Source organism: Mesitornis unicolor, unplaced genomic scaffold, assembly GCF_000695765.1.
Source record: "Mesitornis unicolor isolate BGI_N332 unplaced genomic scaffold, ASM69576v1 scaffold3809, whole genome shotgun sequence".
Lineage (NCBI taxonomy): Eukaryota > Metazoa > Chordata > Aves > Mesitornithiformes > Mesitornithidae > Mesitornis > Mesitornis unicolor.
The window spans coordinates 32,433-52,342 of NW_010207810.1; the positions used below are offsets into that span (position 1 = coordinate 32,433).

At 38.9% G+C, this 19,910-nt stretch overlaps 1 protein-coding gene across 1 annotated transcript in view; it reads right to left on the reverse strand.

Moving 5' to 3' along the window:
• Window positions 1–4,242: 4,242 nt before the first annotated feature.
• Window positions 4,243–19,910, reverse strand: part of TPH2 (tryptophan hydroxylase 2) — a gene marked incomplete at its 5' end in the record, with an annotated part of 47,165 nt that continues 31,497 nt past the window's right edge. The window contains 3 exons of the mRNA XM_010192241.1: window positions 4,243–5,074; window positions 5,163–5,296; window positions 12,014–12,109. Coding sequence (XP_010190543.1) covers window positions 4,900–5,074; window positions 5,163–5,296; window positions 12,014–12,109 — 405 coding nt within the window. The remainder of the gene's footprint in view (window positions 5,075–5,162; window positions 5,297–12,013; window positions 12,110–19,910) is intronic.

The following is a 19,910-nucleotide window of genomic DNA, read 5'->3' on the forward strand; positions in this document are numbered from 1 at the left end:
AACTTACCTTTCCTCTAGGATCAGATACAAAATGAAACAACAGAGGTTTCATGGAGTATTTCAACTGAGAAGCACATTATTTAGCCTCCAAGCTCAGTTAAGTTTCAGGGAATTGTCAATAATGATGTCAAGGACATCTCTACAGCCTTTACTGTATCAACTAGAGGGACTTGTTACCAATAAACATTTGCTACTATAACCAGAATCTCTCTCTTAGCTCCATATCTCAAATGTACTTCAAAGCCCAAGAAAGGAATCTGTCACTGTTGACCTATTCTTCACTGTGAAGGCAAGAATTACTTGTGAAGCACCTCCAGAATTGGAGAGATTGATGCCACAGAGCACAGCCATTTTATAACAATACCAGAATTACTCCCTTTGCAAATTATTGGAAATATGATAATGGTTCCTACTGAGATAGAAGGGAAGCTGCCGTACTTCTAAAAAGGCATAGGCTGTCCTGCTGAATTCCCAGGTTGGAGTGGAAAGCTGATTTCCTGAATGGAAGAGCATTGCATCAATCCTTACCTGGCCCTTCATATGACATTGGGCCGAGGAGCAGGTGGGGTCCCCAAGTTCCCTGGCCAGCTACATCAGAGGCTTGAATGAAAGCTCCTTTCTGGAGTACACCAGTGAGTTTCTTTCCCTTGGAAACCAGGAGACTTAGGGAGAACAGGCTGCTCTGTGCCCAGATTTCACCAAGACAAAAGGCTGATGCATGCCTGGACCATTCAGGCTCAGGAGCTTGGAAGAACTCCAGGTTCTCCAGATTGTTCAAGGGAGCACAGTCTTCCTTGACAGCCCAAATGCAGTCACAAATATGCACTTTTATTTTGTTTATAAAGTTGAGCAGCTTTATACCTTGTTTACAAAAATTACAAACGCTGCTTGCTCACTATCAGCCTTCTGCCCCTGGGTAGCTGTAACTAGCAAGGAACTCGTACACAGAGATCTCTTAATGGCCTACAAACTTAAAATAGAGCAGTGTAGTCAGCCCTTTGGGGCTACACTCAGACTATGGATCCTATTCTTCCTCTAAGGGAAGATGGTAAAATGAAGAACCACTCTTTAGAGTTATTCGAAGCCTGAAGGAGGAGGCAGAGGTGCAGGTGATGTACAAATGCTCTGCAGTGGTGGCTGTTGACCGTTACTGCTTTTCTGAGATTGCTGAGCGCTCTCATGAGCAGGCTGAAGCCTTTTCCAGGCAGTTGCTCTAAGGGACTTCAAGATATGGTATTACCTCCCCCCTGGTCTCAACACAGGACTGACTGTGCTAATATCATTCCTGAGAGATAGCAGCATAACCAGTTCTGTTTAAAAGTGATGAAGGCTCTGCTGTCTCCCTAGGCAATCTGTCCCCCATGTTTCACTGTTAAATAACTTAATGCGCCATTCCTGAAATTTAAGCCCATTGGTTCTTGAGGCCAAAGAAGAGTTTGTCCCTTCTATTTTGCAGCTATTTCTATGTGTTTGAAAAAGGTTATCATGTCTGCCCTCCATCTCCTCTACTCCAAACCAAGCAATCTCAGCTTCCTAGTTCATCATACGGAAGCCAGGCTGCTGCTGGCTGGTGATAGCCTTCAGAAACTGCTGACTGGGCTGGATTTGTACCAGCAGACTGTAGGTGAAAGCCTTCAGCAGCTTTAGCTCTCTGAGCCAGGCTGTCCTTTTGAAGACGTGAGACTTTCTTCTGTAATCCATTACAGCACATCAATAAATATACATTAGAGCACAGTAGATTTCTGGAACTTTCTCCATCACATTAGGGTATCATAACAAGAAGAAAGGAAAAGACACCTTCTTTTGTTGAAGTGTGGTGAAGGGCTAAACATAAAACAGGCTTCTAAACATGTCTCAAAGAGTAGAGAGGGAAAATGCAATATATTGTGTTAACACCTTCCCACTCCATCCCCCTCTACCGAACAAATGAAATGAAAAGCATGAACCATGTCTCAGTTTGCAAATGAAACTTGGTATTTGTATTTGTTGTAATGTTTCAGAGTGTTGTTTTTCATTTTAGACTTTGCATGGTAGTAAACACTGCAATGCTTTACATTCATTAAGCTCGGGCCCATTTACTCTGTGCAGGCAAAGCAAGTCCATATATCTCAAACTCATAAAGCATCAGTTCAGAATTACACAGGAAATAAATGAGCCTAAGCCAGAAGTGCAATTTTCAGAGTCCAGCACGCTAAAGCTAAACAAGCACCTTACATAAATATGGCCTATTCTAAATGAAACGTTAGTGTAATTTGATAACTGTCAATAATTCCCTCATTATGCCTAAATGAGCTTGTCATCCAAGGAGATTGCTGCATGGCTGATCTTAATTTGCTAATAAAAACCACAGAGAAGAATTTCAGCTAAGCTGGAACTATTTGATTCATAAAAGTGCAGTAGTGCACTTTTTAAAGCATTCCTTCCCAGTCCTGGCTCCTGACTGGCTGAAGCCCAAAGCCAGTTTGCTCTGCAGCCTGTAAGAAGGCAGCTTTGCTATGTAAGAACAATGAGCAATTGTCTCTCTAAATCACTATTATTCCTAAGCCCATTATATTTAATTTATTTTTAATCATGTTGTATAATAGAAATAAAATCATTGGATTAAGCATATATCTAGCAGCAGGAGCCCATTATCCTTTGACAATGTTCTGTTTCATTGAAATTACATCTTCATTGTAGACAGTTTCCTTGCCATCATTAGTCCTAAAATGACTATTGGATTTCAAGGATTTCTCCCTAATCCATAATAAGATTTACTTGCTAACAGCACAAAACAAAACAAAGATATGCTTCTATTGTTTTACTGCTGTGGAATTCTTATTTTAAGCTATTCAGAAAAGTCAAGAATAAATCCAGATATTATATTTAAAGGGGTTTTTTTCTGAGTAATTCTGATTCAAGCGGAAGCGTCACTAACTTTGTAAGCTTTGGATCTTTGTTACTCATTGTGGCTTTATTTTACTTAAGTAAGCAACAATACTTTGTCAGTTCTTGAACCGAGTGATATATACTACTCCTTGCACAATGATTTTTTCAGACCAGTTAAAGCAAATCTCAGTACAGTCCATTTTTTCCAGAAAGGGCTATGAGAGGTTCATCAGATTCCATGAGAAGACAAAGGAAGAAATTTCCATGCCAAAGTTGCCAGCGATTCCTCTGTGATAAGAGCTAGCTAACAGAATCAGCACTAACATCAGGAAGTTAAAAAACTCCTCCGGCATGCTGATCCCCATGGGATAATTCAACAGCTCTTCATTTGTACCAATGGCAGTCACAGTTAAATCTAAAACTGGATTTTTCCACACCCTATTAACAGCAGCATTAGAATGCAGCAGGGACCATATGGAGAAAAAAGCATTTTCTGTTATCTCGTAGTTATCTTTGAGGAGGTGGCAGATTTCCCTGTGAAAATTATCCTTATAGATTGCCTCTTATTTAAGGATATGCTGGTACTATCAAATGGTGCTCTTTTTATGCTGAAATTACTAGCAACACTTAAGAGTATCTGCATGGCTCTTTCAGCTGGGAGAGCAGCTTCAATAGATACATATTTTCCATATATGTAGACAAGCTATGACACATTAACCCATACTGACACAATCTGCATAAGCCATGTGGTTTCCATTAAGAAGGGTCCATACACTATCGTCAACTCTCCATTATCTTGGTTAATAGGAGAAGAGAATAACCCAGATAATGGAAAGACATGCATAATTATTACTTCTAGATAAGAGCCAACTCAAATATTTCTGCACTGTGCTCCCCAGACAGAGCTCGTACTTCTGTCAGAGCCTGCTAACTTAGAGTTTATTAACTCAGGCATTACCTGCATCCATCTGGTACAAGATAGGCAGCTTAGGTGTCTCTATGATTTAATCACCCCACAAGTTATCTACTAACTGATAATCATCTTGACTATAATTAAAAAACAACTTCCATATTCACCCTTTCATACACACTGATACTGATACAGCATAGACCCAGTCATGCATGGCCATGTCAAGGTTGAACGAGGCATAATGAGGAAAGGCAAATTATGCATGAAATGCAAGGAGTACGTTCAAAAGACAAGGGAAGGCGGAAGACACACAATTATGTAGAAGGGCTTTATACTCACATCTAACAACCCAGAATTAACACAATCACTTCCTCTCTTACTCCCAGGTTGCCCTCACAGAGCACGTATGCTCAGGACTGTCACAAGTAACGCGTGCATGAACCAGAACTACCTTTCTGCGTGAATTGTCAGAGGGTTTGGGGGTTTTTTATTTTGCTGCAATTACTCAGCCACGTTGAACATTTGTCAGTTGTGAGTTCTCATAATCTGTGATCTCCACAGACCTTTTAGTACTGATACATAGCCTTCCTGATCTCAGCACTGGTATATAAATTGCATTGTTCAGTCACAAGAGACACTCAGTTCTGTTACAGATATATGAGCAAAACATTGTCTTCACTACTATAGAAAGAAATACAGATTCTCTTACAAAGAAAATGGAAAGTGTTGCAAATACTTTTTTCTGGATTCTTATGGAAGGAAACGGATTATAAAGAAATAAACTCAGGCTTAATGAAATCATCAACACCATTTCTTATACATTGAAGTGAACCCTCTTAAGGAAACCAAACCATTGCCAAGCAAGTTTTTAATGGTGTAAAATGTACATGATGTGTTGAGGAATCGATGAATATATTCTGCCACATTCCATGTTGCATTTACAAATTAGCATTGCCTCGGTTTGTCTGCACATTACAATTAGACAGAGCTACACAAGGATACAAGCCATAGGCCAAGCTGTAAAGGGAAAATCTGTGGTTTAAGAAGTTAGCTGTATCATGTGATGTTACTAGACTGGCCACAGAAAAAGCAGTTGACAGCAAATTACAGTCCCACACATATCAAATCCCTAAATATCTGTTCATTTTGCTTAAAGCATCACATACAGTGTTTAGATCGCTGCGGAGGTCCTGGACGACATTTTCTATACTCCTGGTATCCTTCAGAATCTCGATGCTTTGTGTATATGGATTGAAATACACAGAGAAGGGACGATTGATTGATTTGGCAAAGTCCCTGAAAGAAAAAAGAAAATTAACACTTCTTTTTTTTTGACCACTAAAGAGAAGAAAATTAGATCTTTGAGTCAAGGGAAATAATTTACCTCATCTTTTCTTTGGCTTCTTCAAAACTTTCTGAAACAAAGTAAGCTTCCTGGAAAGTAGTGATAAGGCATTCTTGCAAACAGGTTGTCTTTGGATCAAATGTTTTGACATTGGCCTTGTCAGACAGAGCATGCTGCAAAATACACCACAGGATCTGTTAAATCATATTTTGGTACTGCTGTGTATCTATACAACTGTTCGTATATACAGCTTTCATAATGCTGTGCTGTTTCCTATTAGTTAGCAGCCTCTCTAGTTTTACATACAGTGGTTTTTCAGTTTGAACAGAATAAATAATTTGTTACTTAAAAAAGCTCTTTTTGAGTAATTTTTTTCAAAAATAACTATTAAAATAATTATTATTATTATTATTAGCAATGCACCTGCCACGTAGGCATGCAGATCTAAATCTTCAACTGTAAACAGGAAAGTCATCAAATAACCATTCCTGAAAAATCATCTATACAACTACAAATATGTACATCTCCAAAATGTCACTTCATTGGCAGAATAGATCATCGTCTTGGTGGGTGAATTGAGTCTGACCAAACTATTCATACAATCTGCGCTTTACATTTTTAGGTCAAACTCATATACTATTTTCCTGACAGTGAATTTAAGAGTGAAACAATATAGCTGGAAACATATTAAACAATGTCCATTTATTAAGTGCTGATTAAATGCTTTACCCTTCTGCCAGGTACACCTGAGCAATAATGCTCCGTATAGTACTGCAAGGAAAAAAATAATGAAATAAACCAGCATAGTTAAATACAGAGCAGACCCTGGACAGATGAGGCATCAAATGCTGCTACCCAGAGAAAGGATTTTGGATTAGCCTCTTTCTTTATGTGACTGGCACAAGCCACTAGAAAGGACACAGAGGTTGCAAAACGGAAAATCCAGTACTGAGATATTTGCCAACAATCTTTTTCTAGCTCCCTTTTTCACTTCAATACTTGTGTTACCTTTTAGATCTACCTTAACTTCTAGAGCACATACATTTTCATCCTCAGTGCGCTGTACAGAAGTACAAAGTAAGGAAGGAGAGTATATTTAGGTCAACTTTTAGCCTGCCTTAGTCCCCTAATATCTATCCATAGTGAAGATGTGCATGAAAAGCATAGAGGAATGACAGGGAAGGAGCAAATCCCTGAAGTCTGGAGGTGTCTCTTATTTCTTTACTTTCTTTCTGCATGGACGTTCTTTGTAGCAGAGTAAGGTATTAACCTTAAGGTATTCACCACACCTTTTATCTGAGCTCTTGCTTATGCTCATTCCTAAATCCCTCTGAAAGGCTCCGAAAATAACACACTAGCTCTCAACCTGCAGTCTCCAAATAACAGGACATAAAACTGGAACAAGAACCTCTTCTTCCCGCCTCCTCTCTCTCCAAAAATAAATACATGAAAAATTAATGCATGGGATCTTAAAATTGCAGGGAATTAACTTTAGTACATGTATCTTTTCCTTTTCACAAGGCTTGTTGTTTCTAGCCAGCCATCAGTTAAACAGATTTGAAAAAAAAAAAATCAAAAATGGTCCAATCGTAACCAGCATCCTCTTCTAAATGGACTGCAGGAACAGACTCAGCTTATTTGGCTCCTGTCGGTATCCTTGTTATCACTGTGCCCTTGCAAAGCCATGATGTGGTTGAGTGCGTGTAAAATTTAGACATTTACTTCCTTCTACTAAAACGAATTTGTTTAACTTGACTGGGAACTATAATAGTCTCCCTGGGAGGTTAACTGTTGATAAAAACATCTCTTAAGGTGTCTTCATACTTCCAGGTGAGGCTTGATGCCTCAAATGTCTAAAGCACAAAGTTTTAAAACTCTGAGTGGATCGAGCGAAGCCCTGTGCAGGGAATCAAGAGAGTGATACTGGCTACTTTTGCTTAGGAACTGAATCAGTCAGTGTTTGATCCAGCAGAGTGTTCGCCCATATAAGCCTTGGGCAACCAAGTTTTTTCATGAGAATGCTGTGGAGATACGCTGACACCAGCAATGCCAGAGTTTGGCAACTGAACTGGGTCTGCAGACAAAGCTTCAGACAGACCATAAAGTGTCTAGTGTGAGGTAGGATGGTCAAAGCCAAACTAGAGTTTTTTTCAGAAACACCACAGTGCTCTAAAATCCTTGGCACTCTCAACATTATGAAGAACAGAATCTCAACAAAAAAAAATCCATCTGGTGAGTCCCACAGCTTTCAGACTTAGGCCTGTATTTCTTTTAGTGAACACTATTCACTTATGTTTTGGTTGAACATTCGGTTCTTCAGTGAACTCAAATGAGTAAGTATCCAATACAGATTTCTCCATCAGAAACCTCTTCACTTATCCACCTCCAATGAGATGTCAAAGCTAACAATCATATGGAAAATAGCTTTCAGTCAAATAGAGCATCTTACCATCTTGTGGACTTGTGATAACTGTCTCTAATGGCCCATTCATACAAATGGTACTGCTTATGCTAATACAGCTATTGGTGATTCTCCTTCAGTTCAAGCAACATGAATCTGAAGTGAAACTTCAAAATGAATCATCACTGATTACCAGTGAAAAGCAGCAGTATCAGACAACTGGACAGCTTAAGAATTAGACAATTACCTTTATTGGAAATAAGTATGACACTAAAGAAGTGCCTCCACTCCCTGTTAGATCAAACATTAAGAGAGTGAGTGAGGTACCTAACCACAGGTCTCAAGGGCCTAAGATGTACAGGGATGGAAGATAAAGCACAGGACCTAAAGAAGACTTACATGTTTCTGAGGTAGCATATGGAGAGCTGGTCAGATATACTGGGGTGCCTCAGACGGCACCAGGGATTTACACTGAGCAACTGTGAATCATTTCCTAAGTGACCACTATCACTGACACATGAAAAAAGAGCTTGGTCTTGTAATTTCTCCTTTGAGTATAAAAAATGGAGTGTAATAATGCAACTTGGAGATTTTCAGTTTCATAAGAAAAAAAAAAAGCAAAACCTTCAGCTAGCAAGGAGAAAACTTGAGATAAGTTATAAATACTGTACTGTCTGAGGAGTACAGGAAGGCAGAATAAAAACACAGGTGAGAAGTTGCCTGTGTGCCAGTACTTATTTTATCACCTTGTTATTCTGTGGGAGAACACAGAGTCTCTTGGAAAACTTGCTCTTAAATGCTTTTCTGCTTATCTACAACATAGAACACTTTCAGATTTGTGATCTGATTTTACCAGAAATTTTTTATGTTATCAGCACAATTTTCTATATTGGAAAAGACTATTTTTAAAAGAGCACTAAAAAGAGCATCTGAGATCCAGAAGTTGTCTTCTCCATCTTCCTCATCCTCTTCAGAAAGCAGAACCAAAACTTGTATTTGAATCTTTTTGGTTATAAAGACTAATGTTGTCTCTTAACATAAACTATTATTAAAACAAAGCGTGACTGGATATTGTATTTGACTTTAAAAAATCGATACAGAAAGATTTGAAGTCTACCTCTGTTAAATAAAGCAGCATATAACATGGCTATAAGACTTGATCTACAGCCAACAGAAATTGATACACGACTCCTTTAATGAAAGAGTTCAAGAGAGTATCATACAAAGTAAATGGATTAAAGTTTCCAAAGACATTTGGACTGCCTTTTAGAAATAGTTTTAATAATTGAAATGTACATTATTTCTGCCTTATCTCTAAGCCCCAAATATATACTGTGTAATAGTGTTAGCTAGAGTTAACCTTCCTATATTAGGCAGAATATTTTATAACTACTTACTGTATTATCCGTTTCCCCCCAGGCTTCATTTTTAATCTTCTCTTTCTCCTTATTTTGTTGTGCTTTTAAATTTTTTAGCTTGATGGTTCCATAGCAGGGACATAAGGAGTTGCATTTTTCAGTATCCAAAATTCAAAGTCTAAGTACTGAGCAGGGCAAAAAAACTTGAAGGGAATCCTATATTGATAGGCTGGTGCCCACGTTTCTCTAGCTTTTATAGTTCTTTGGTGTCAAAGCTGTTGACAAGGTCTGCAGAGTGGAGCAGTGTAATACAGAAATAGGGATGACTGAACAAGCCACTCACTCATCTGAAAGGCCCAAATACTGCTGGCCACTTCCATCCTGCAAATAGTGCAACTCATTTATTTCTAGAAATTTCTATAAATTTTATATGAAATTGGCTACTGTTTTGTTTTCTGTGAATACTGTTGCATCGAAAAGAGAACTAATAAGGGAGGGCAGCTGGAGAAAAGTTTTTCTTCTTGCTGACAAAAGCATATTACTATCAAATGCCTGTAAAGTCAAGGTAGCAAAATTCAACATTTAAACAAGATCTACCTTCCCAGTGACAAGGATTCATAGAAGGGACTATGGGCATACAATCACTGCTGTCTTAAGAATGGAAAAGTTACTTCTGACAGGACTTCTTCACTGACTCCATTGATAAGTATGGGAGTTGCACACAAGTGGGTCAGACTTCACGACCGTGCAGTCTGAGTGTCCTATTCATTCCCACTCACCACAGAAATAGAAAGTATTGTTCTTATAATTTTCAGAGCAATTGCTGCCATCCATTAAGATTTCAGTTACAGTCAGGATATTGATATCATTGGTATCCCAGCTACAGTCTATTATATTAGTGTTATCTCTCAGAAACCTTCAGGTCAAGGAAGAAGTTTACCCTCCCAATAGGTGCTAGGAGATAAGTGTGGAGGTAAGGCAGGTTGCTTTCCGAGGAGACATCAGAGACTGGCGACAGCTTGATGCAAGGCTAGGCCCCAATGTCATGGATGGCCAGGCAGTCTCCTTCCTAAGCACCTGCGTGATGTATCTTGTTGACAAGAAGCACACTCACTGCCAGGTTTCTGGTCTAGAAAGAACTTCTCTCTGGGCAGATTAACAGAAAACTTTCTAGGTTTTTTGCATTTTTTCTTTACTTTTTACCTTCTTTTCTACCCTGGAGCACAGTCTCACAAAGACTTCCCAGACATTTTTCACCTTATCAGTTCTCTCATGGAGATCGTGGCTATTCATGGTATGATGCTGTTCTGTGCCTGCAGCACACAAGTGCTTAGTCTCTCAGTAACTGAAATGTCCAACTTAAGTCCCTATGCCTGGGATATGCAAGATCTGGTGAAATTTAATAGCTTATGATACACAAGAAGTCTAAACAGATGATCTAATAGTACCTTCTGGGTTCACATCTATGAAATATATAGGTAGTGTAAAAGTGTAAAATATTATTTTCTTTAAAAAAAGTGTATAATATTATTGATTTATGGCAAAATTGTTATGATATATGGCCATACCTTTGAAGAAGATCAATATAGTCCATTAATGTTCCCATTATTTAATTTTTAATGTTGCTTTTCAAAAGGATTATTCTTTGCATTTATATTCTGAGATTATTGCTGAGTGAAGATCACAGATTTGGGATCACAAATGTGTGGTAACAAAATATGCACATTTGACAAGAATAATGTGTTTGTTTATGACATTGATGGTAGAAGATTTATTATGTTCTTGACTGTTCATTTCCTTGCTTTTATGCCCTTAGATTTTGTAAATTATGTGATAGGTATTTTCAGGGTCACTGCCTAATGACCGTAACTGTTATTTTAAATAAATGGCCAGATTCTCTGCAGAATCCTGCACAGAGTTTGGGACTCAGCACTGAATGTTTTTGGGCCAAAGGAAAAACAAGTGAGATATGTTCATCTCTTTGTGTTTAACCACTCCTGCGCTGTGGGTATAAAATATTGCCAGGCTTATACAGAATGCTTCTGTGACTGATGTATGCACTGAACTTAGAGTAACTGTAATGCAATCAAAGAAAAATATTGGAGAAAGTAATTTTCTTCAACTTTTTTCTACTAATGAAAGAATAGCAATTTGACTAATGACCTTCACCATGAATACCCTCAGTTACAGATGAAACAAACAGCAAAAAGAGACTGAGATACTTGTATTAAACTGCCAGATAGTTCACTGAAAGCCAGCCCAGGAGGGTGGGAAGATGTTTAAACACAAATAAACAGCAGATACATTGCAAAATAGTTGGTAAATACTGTTCTGTATATGCTTTCTAAAACCAAGTATTTACCTGGAAAGCCACCAAGGGTTCATTTGGGTCCCAGAATTTAGTACTCCTCCCTCTCCTTTCCCTTCCCTTCCACCTTGCCAACAGGGAGATGTATTATGTCTCAAAATACTACACTTGTGACGAAATACCTTTTGCTTGTTCCCTATGTTTTCTAGGCATAAAAAGAGACAATAAATGATCCACTACAACTACTCACACAGTGCAAGGTTAAACACTTTCACCCATGAAAGTATAGGGCTCTATATACTGTCACGTAGGCATGCAAATCAAGTTTAGCATGAGTTTATATGCATTCCTTAATTTTAGATATGATTTAGCTACTGAATCAGGACCTTAATAAATGTTGTTGTTTTAATATCAGTAATTAATCTATTGAAATAAATTGCATTACCTACAACAGAATCGTGTCGGATTTAAAAATATTTTTTGTATTAAAAATATATGCTTTTCTTCTAAACAAAGCTTTTGGAGCCCAAGGCACCCGAACCTATGAGAACCTATGAGTCTCCTTTTACAAAAAATGCAAATTCAGACATAAATAAGTTTTGTATATTTTATAGTTGCTTTGATACTTCGGTCCTTACAAATCCATTTCATGCTTCAAGTACCAGCTGATATTTCAAACAAAGCTTTTAGGTCAATATCACATTTTTCAAGTAAGCTTTTTATCTTGAGAACTTTAACTGTTATTTGAAAGTCCAAATATTTACATTGAACCATTATTTTGTTAAGATTAAAAGAAAGTTGATTCTGCTGTAAGGGCACATACCTTCAATTCACCAATAGAAGATAGAAGTCCTGCCCCATAAGCACGTAGTTGTCCTTCTTGCTTGCAAAGGCCAAATTCAATTGTAAAAAAATAGCACTGTAAAATACACAGATATACAGATACATATAGTATAGTTGCAAACAGGCACTTCAGCAATGACAATCGGTACCATACTCACTCAATTGCCCCACTTCTTCAGAATTTCATGTCTTTGGTATAAATTCAGATAAAGTATGATATTACTCCTAAGTACTTTAAATATCATGTTCTGCAGTAAGAGAACTTTGCACAAAAACGTGAGATTCTGTTTTTTTTCTGGACAACCAAGCAGTTCACACGAATGGTCATTTAGAAATAGACAAGCAAGTTCATTTAGGTATCAAAGGCTCTGAGAGTAATCTGCAGAGATTTCTGAAACTTTCTGAAATAAACGAGGTGCCTTAAAATAAAATCCTACAAGGCAGTTGGTCTACCTGTCTAAGAACCTCTGAAGATCTCTGAGATCTAGTTCAGAGCACTCAGCTGTAAGCTTAAGATGACGCTACTTTGAAGTATGGCACGTATTTAAGAGCTGCCTGGAGTTAGAATGAACTTACTTATATGTAAATGCTTAAGAGTCAGGGCTTTAGTCTTCACTAGATTTTACTCTATCACAAATGAAGAAACAATATGTGTCACCGAATCGCACCAAAATGGCTACACTCACACAAATAATGAACTCAAACAAACTTTAATCTGCAACTGAAATGAAGCAGACACAACTTCATTCACCAAGACAACATCCCACTGACATTTAACAAATACAGGTTCGATATGCTGGTTGGGAATATTACCAGACACAGCTGAGTTAAGAATTCTTAAGATTTGGCCAAATGATCCAAAATGTGCACTCACTCACTCACCAAAAAGGGAGGGCTCTGAATCTCGAGAAGTTACCTTAAGTGGCGTCCCAACTCAAGGGGAGAGTCCCCGACTGCAGACCCGCTGCTCCGAGGAGGACCGACTCCAATGAGTCCTCCGACGGGGCCCCATTTATACCCTGGTCAAATCTGATCTGTGGTCAGTACATGGTCGTGTCACCCCCTACTGTCTGAGGACCCCAACTTTCCCGCCTTTGACCCCCACTGTGTGGAGCTGTGAGGGGGGAGGCAGTCCTGGCGCCACCAGGGCCAGAAACTTTAGCACTGTCTTTGTTGGGTTTTTCTCAGGTCTTTAGTAGGGTGGGTGCATCTGCCACAATATGCCGTTTGGCTTCTTAAATTGCAGAAAGAATTTTACAGTCAGTCGAATGAGTTCACTTGACCAATCCATTACAATTGTTCTTTAGTCTACATTCAACCAGGTAAAATATCTGAGCTGTAAAACTGATGAGAAGCTGTTTGGTTTTGTTAGGACACATCAAGAATGCTTTTTGATGTTAGATCAAACAGATGAGATTAAGCCAGTAACTATTTCTACATATGAAGGTTTTAAGAAGCTGATTTCTAACTTACACAAAAATACTGCATACATACACACCCCTATATATCTGTGCATGTTTATTACATTATCTGACAATTTCAGGGTTTGTGAAAAGGGACATAACTTCACTGAATCTAACAGATTTACATGACTTTGCAGGAAATATAAATTTAGGATAAGATTTAGTGCCAAATACTGGGTTGTTTAAGTTTTTCTGAATAACTTGAGAATACATCCTCACACCATGGAGGGGGGGGTGTGTCCATTTCCTTCTTACCACACCCACTCTTACAGGCTGAGTATCATACCAAATGCAAAAGACCAGAAATTAACAGCTCTTTTAAGTTCAACAAATGTTTAGAAATTGAGGAGTGATTCATTTCTGTGCCTCTCATAAAAGTTCCTGTAGAGCTAGTGATTCATGCAGCATGGCACTGTGTAGAAGGGTGTAATAAAAAAGAATAAAAACATGAGCCCTGTGTCTGATCCAAACCTGCTAAGTCAGCTGGGACAAAGGAAAGGTTGCAGTAACTTCAAATGTCTTGAGTCAGACTCCATCACAGCAGTCAAAGGCATAGATATCCACAAGAAGAGGTGAAAGAACAACATTATCAAACAAAAAAATCAGAGTTCCACCTCTGGCTTTGCTATTGACTTGGATACGCCACGCTGGCATACAATTTTTCATTAGATGCAATGAGCTGATGTCACCACTTAGAGGAAGGCCAAAGCAACTGGTTTCCAAAAGAGATTTCTCAGGAACAGTGAGTCAGATACACAAAATGACAAAGGTATCACTGTAGGAGTGATGAGTGAAGCTGAACATCCTGCCACCAGGAAGAGCACAAAACTGTGCTTCCCTTCCTAAACATTTCTTACAAAAAACCTTCAGGAGGCTACAGTCCAGGCCCTGTTTGTGCTGCCACCACTTAGCTTTACACTTAAATTCCACTGCCATCTTTGAGTTTGTCCCCTTCCCCTCAACTCTCTTAAAAGAGCTTATCTGGTAGCAGTTCTTACTCTCTGAACATAAGCATCCCAACAGACACAGAGCAGGACTGGGCTCCTGAAAAAACACAGTGAGCACAGGCATTTTCGTGCTTAAAACCTACAACAGCATAGGAAGGTGGGGGTGCGGTGTTTGTTATAGATCTGCAAGAGCAGCCAGCAATTAGTGCTATCCAGGAGTAGGGTGTTCACAAGACAGAGGAAGACCTCAATTTCACTTCCTTCTTGATGGGTAGACAGCACACAAAGAGGGATCTTTTTACTTAAGTTGAAAAATTATTATTATTATAAAAGGGAGTCATATTTATGAGCCAACATTTGCTGATGAGAGCCTATCTTCAGTATTGATAAGACTTGTACTGTCAGTATAACTAACTCAAATAAAATGCATACAAAATAACCAGGTTATAAAATATGACTGCCCACTACTAACTTGTGGTATTAAACTGTAGCATTAAGAAAAGCCCTTCAAATGAAAAGCTGATTTTTTGATAAATTTGCTATATGCAATAACTACTATTTCTGTATTTATAAGAACTCCGCTCAGCTAATAAAATGAGATAGCTCACCCAATGCTGCCATCTTCAGATCAGTAGTCAGCAATACATGATTCCCCTCACCCCTCCACGCACAGATAAACACGCAGTAGTGGTTCGGTGCATTAGGAGACCCTGCAGGCTTTGGCAAGCTGTGCTCTCAAGTCTACAAACAACGAGGCATACTGATAAGGAGGTTAAATATTTACTATTCAGAGACACTCTTTATAGACCAGATGCATAAATACGCATTGTGTGCCTCTTTTTTATGGTCAACTACGTTGACCATGGTACTGGTACTCTATACTATAGACGCGATAACTGCACTTGGGTGGGAATGACTGAACAAAGAAACGCCTGTTGAGATGAATAATTTTTTTATAGGCTCACCTGAAGGCAAATAGCTGATTACTACATTGATGTTACATGTAGGCTGGTAAATGCAGGCACAAATGGGGGCATGCAGACTCTCATGTTCCAATTTCAAAGCTTGGACCTGTCTCTGGCATACTCCCCAGCTGTGGCCCCCAGGCATGTGGCTCCTCTACAAGCTACAGCAGTGCCCTGTTATCTCCCTTTATTTCCCATTCCTTGTCATCTTTGGGGTGAAGTGTGGCTTTGCTACAAGCTATAAGTAGGTTGTTGAAGTTGGAAAGGTGTCTTTCCATGTTGTATAAATTTTGTGGTTCTTGAAGAGCCTTCCACTAAAATGCTGCTCCATTAGCCAAACTAGCAAAATAAGATGAAGAATCAAAGTGCCAAATAAAGGACTGAAAACAATTTCTAAGACAAGAGGCATCAATGTAATGATCATGACTATGCTAGGAGCACAAGAGAGTGTACAATAATTTTAATTTATTTATCTTATTTAACAAAAGTATATGAAAGATGCTTTATAGTTATGCTCATGAAACCCTGTCCACATGGATTCAAAAATTATTAAATAGATCCATGGAAGAAAATCCTATTAAGGGCTGTAAAATACTAACAGAGCAGATCTCTTCCTTCAGAGTCCCTGAATCAAAAGTTATTGGCATTTAAAGCCAATGTATACCAGGAAAATACCACCACCATACGGCTACACTGTCCTCCAGATGTCTGCAATTTGCCAGCGTCAGAGACAAGATACTGGGATAGCTGGTCTGGCTGATTACATGTGCGATTGCAAGGCTCAGAATAGTTGTCCTACTACTGACAAGAAAGATACAGAACAGATCAAGCCCTGGCAAACTCCAAGCCTGATCTACAGGGTAAATGCAATGTCTATTCTTCATCTTCATGTAGGTACTGTCCTGCATCATAAACTGGACTAGCAAAAAGAAAAAGAAAAAAATCAGTGATAGCTATGACAGCTATTAAAAAAAAATCATTATTCAAGGGTGTTTAGAAATTTTCAAAGGCAGGAAAAAAGGTCTGATAAGCTCAACTCTCCTCATCTGACTGGTTTCTAAGGCTTTGAAAATCACTCCTCACATGATACCATTTTGCAGTTGGGAATCTCCCTCCTGGAACCCATACAAAAAGCTTGCGCAGGGTGCTGGGTGCTAACATCACAGAGTCAGTACTTCAAAATCTGTCTTGTCCGTAAAAAGGCCTCTCAAGCCATTCCACTTCACTTAGTTCTCTCATGGTACAGCTTAGAGACTGATATTTGGGTTCACTTGGTAATTTTCAGGATTATATATAACATGATATTTTATCTGTTCTCTAAAAGTACCTTGTAAAGATGTTGTCAGGATGAGTCCTGAGAACACCAACCATGTCAAGAGCTGATTCACTTGCTCGCCCTGTCGCAAGGGGGAAGGAGGAGAGATTGAGTAACTGCATGACTGCAACCCTAGCTCATGGATAGGAATATTCCCTACTACAGAAACTAATGGGATAAGGCTACAGCCCCACACTGACACATAGTAGCACAAATCATCACTTTATAAAATATGTACTTATATATAACTAGTTGCCATGAAGACAATACAACTACTAATGTGTGTCAATACTTGCAAGACTAGTGCCAAACAGAAAAGAAACCATCTTTACATTCTTTCTACTGGATTTAAGATTTTAAAGGATATTTGAATGGACCACTCTTAATTCAGCTGCATGTGATATGTTCACAGCATGCAAAGACTAATTCCTTTTTCTTTAGAAGAGAAGGAGACCTTTAATATTTTAGCTCTAAAACTATTCATCTAGAGATTAAATCTCTCATACAGTTGTAATTATCATCTCATAAGAAGATACATATAACTGAAAGACTTTCAAAAATTCCACTGTTGGAAATTAATCCTAAGAATTAATGAAGTAAAGGTGTTTTCTTCCTCTGTAAAAGTTGCTCAAATTGCAGGCAAATGTTGATTCAGAAATACTGGTGACTCCTGTTCTTGGTAGCTTTCTTCATTCAGAGCTGGTGCAAATAAATTTGTGAATAGTTGCTTATATTTCAATCTCAAAGACATCACCAAAGAAACAGCTGGCATTTCACATTTGACTGAATTATTCAAAATTCACAGTCTGTTGAGCAGTATCAGGAATGCTCCACTACAAGAAACAGAGAGATGTAACACGGGTAACCCAGGCAACTAGCCAGTACAGTCCAATGTTGGAGTCCAGACATCAAGCAATACCGGCTACTTGACAGCTATTCATGCGGGACCATTATTGAGTAGAAGTGCAGGGAGATTTTTGAGCAACAAATAAATCTCATGATGAGCTTGTGAATAGATCAAAAGCAGAAAAGTAGTAGAATTCAATGGCTAAGTCTTTCATTATAGATGATTCACTACTTCCAACAAAGGCAGTGACCCTATTCACAGCCAGCAGCATTTCTAAATAAGAAAACAAAGTTTAATTTTTCAGAGTTACCTTCTTGAAGTATTTTGTTTAGTCTGCCACTTTGAAATGTATTTAGGCTCACTGAAACGAGGTTTCCTTTGGGGATTTCAAAGTATATATATACAACAATATTCTCCTTTTTCCCTCATCTAACTGCTTTGCATTCAGACCTTTCAGAAAGGGCAAATGCTCAGAACAATCTCTTTATAAGCAGAAGTTTTAGGAGATGTGGTGCTCCTCATTAGAGCACCTGGGGACAGATGCACACCAGCATTCGCATTTCTGTTGACAGCCATAGCACACAGTATCATTACATGCAAATTCCTCTAGTGCAGAGGTTTGACATACTTGGAGAAAGCATGCACTCTAGTGAGCGCAGTGGAGCTTAACCTCTCGTGAATACATTGAAATTATATGTTCCTTTTATCAGGAGCTTCTGGAGGAAAAACTCAGATGGCAACCAAAATAAAACCATCATGAGTTTGTAAGGAAGCAGAAAATGTAGTCCAAGCAATACAATGCTGCAGCGGTATCAGTAAGGGAGTACCTCTATACCTCCAACACTGGGGAGCCCAGCCAAGACAAGACAACATGTATGGCAGTTGCCTACCTTACAGATGCAATATATTTTCTGGAATAAGAAGTTGGTTCCCGCAGAGTTGGAGCCACTGGATATCCCACTCCATGTTTGAATTACTCCTAAATAATCAGAATTTAGGCTTGCTCTGCACAAAGATGATGTCTGCCAACCCTCCCATTTTATCTCAGCTGAAAACCTTGGAGACCCTTGAAGCTGCAGAATCAGGAACCTCAACACTAAAGCAGAGAAAGTGTTTCTATCTAAAAGGCTGGGGTTTCCTGGCAAATCAGCAATTTCCCTCCACCAGAACTAATGGTCAAAGAGATGATGGGAAAAATCAATCCCACAAAAGCATACGTGCCTCAACTTGCTCAACACCATCAGAAAAAGAACATCTAGTGCTTTCAACATTATTAACTAACAGTGCTGAAGCTTAAGATGCAGCTAAGGAGATGAGACCACAGAAATTATGAACTGCTGCTCAGGTCATTTGTTAAGTGTAAGGCACTGAAGCCCTAATGCTTTACCCTTCCTATTTCCCCTTCCCTGTCATTTGACTCTTATCTTGAACAACTTCTAAAACCTGGGGTTTTAAGGTTTATTAATTTAATATGGAGTTATTAAGAACAAATGATGTGCAATAATGAGCCATTCCGTTTCCACTTTATTTTACAACATGTAATGTGAATTCATGTTCAGCGGTCCCTATGGTAGCTGTAGTGAATATTTGCTCATTTCTTTCTCAAGCTGTTGCTTCAAATTCCAGTCATCTAGACCTTTCACACAGATAACATAAGAGGCACAGTCAGGTCTTTTGACATGTTAGCTGGGACTCCCAAGAGATGGAGTCCTCTGAAAGCCAAGCTAAAAAGAAAACTAAAAAATCTGAGGAAATATACGTCACTGCTGCCCAACCACACTCATCAGTCTATGCTGCTTCATATGACGCACTTGATCCATCAAGATCCTTCACAATTTGCAGGCTGTAAGCAGGGTCTCTCTTCAGGGCTCGGCCATTTCTGTTTTCCGTGTCTTTGTCCTGCTACTCTTTCAAATCAGGACTCTGCATTAACAAAACCTATCAAAGCAAGAACATTCCTGATTTTATACACTACATGGGCAAGAGCTGGCACCCCAAAAGTGCTCCCTCAGCATCCTGGCTTATGCTACAGCTTGGAGAATATGACTCCTCAGCAAAGCACCAGAGACTTGAACACTGGCAGGTTGGCATGACCCAAGAGAGCAGAACTTGGAACAAATACACGAGATCATTTCTACACATATATTTATACAAATACACATACAAGGGACTGTTGCCCCAGCTGTGAATTTCTTTACTTCAAAGAACACCCAGAGTACAGACAGTATCAACCTTAGACACTTTGCTTCTTCCGGCATCCATAGCCAGAATCTCTCCAAAAGCCTAGCCCAGCCCTCAGGACCTATTTTCCACAATTATCTGTAGACTCCCCAGCAAGTG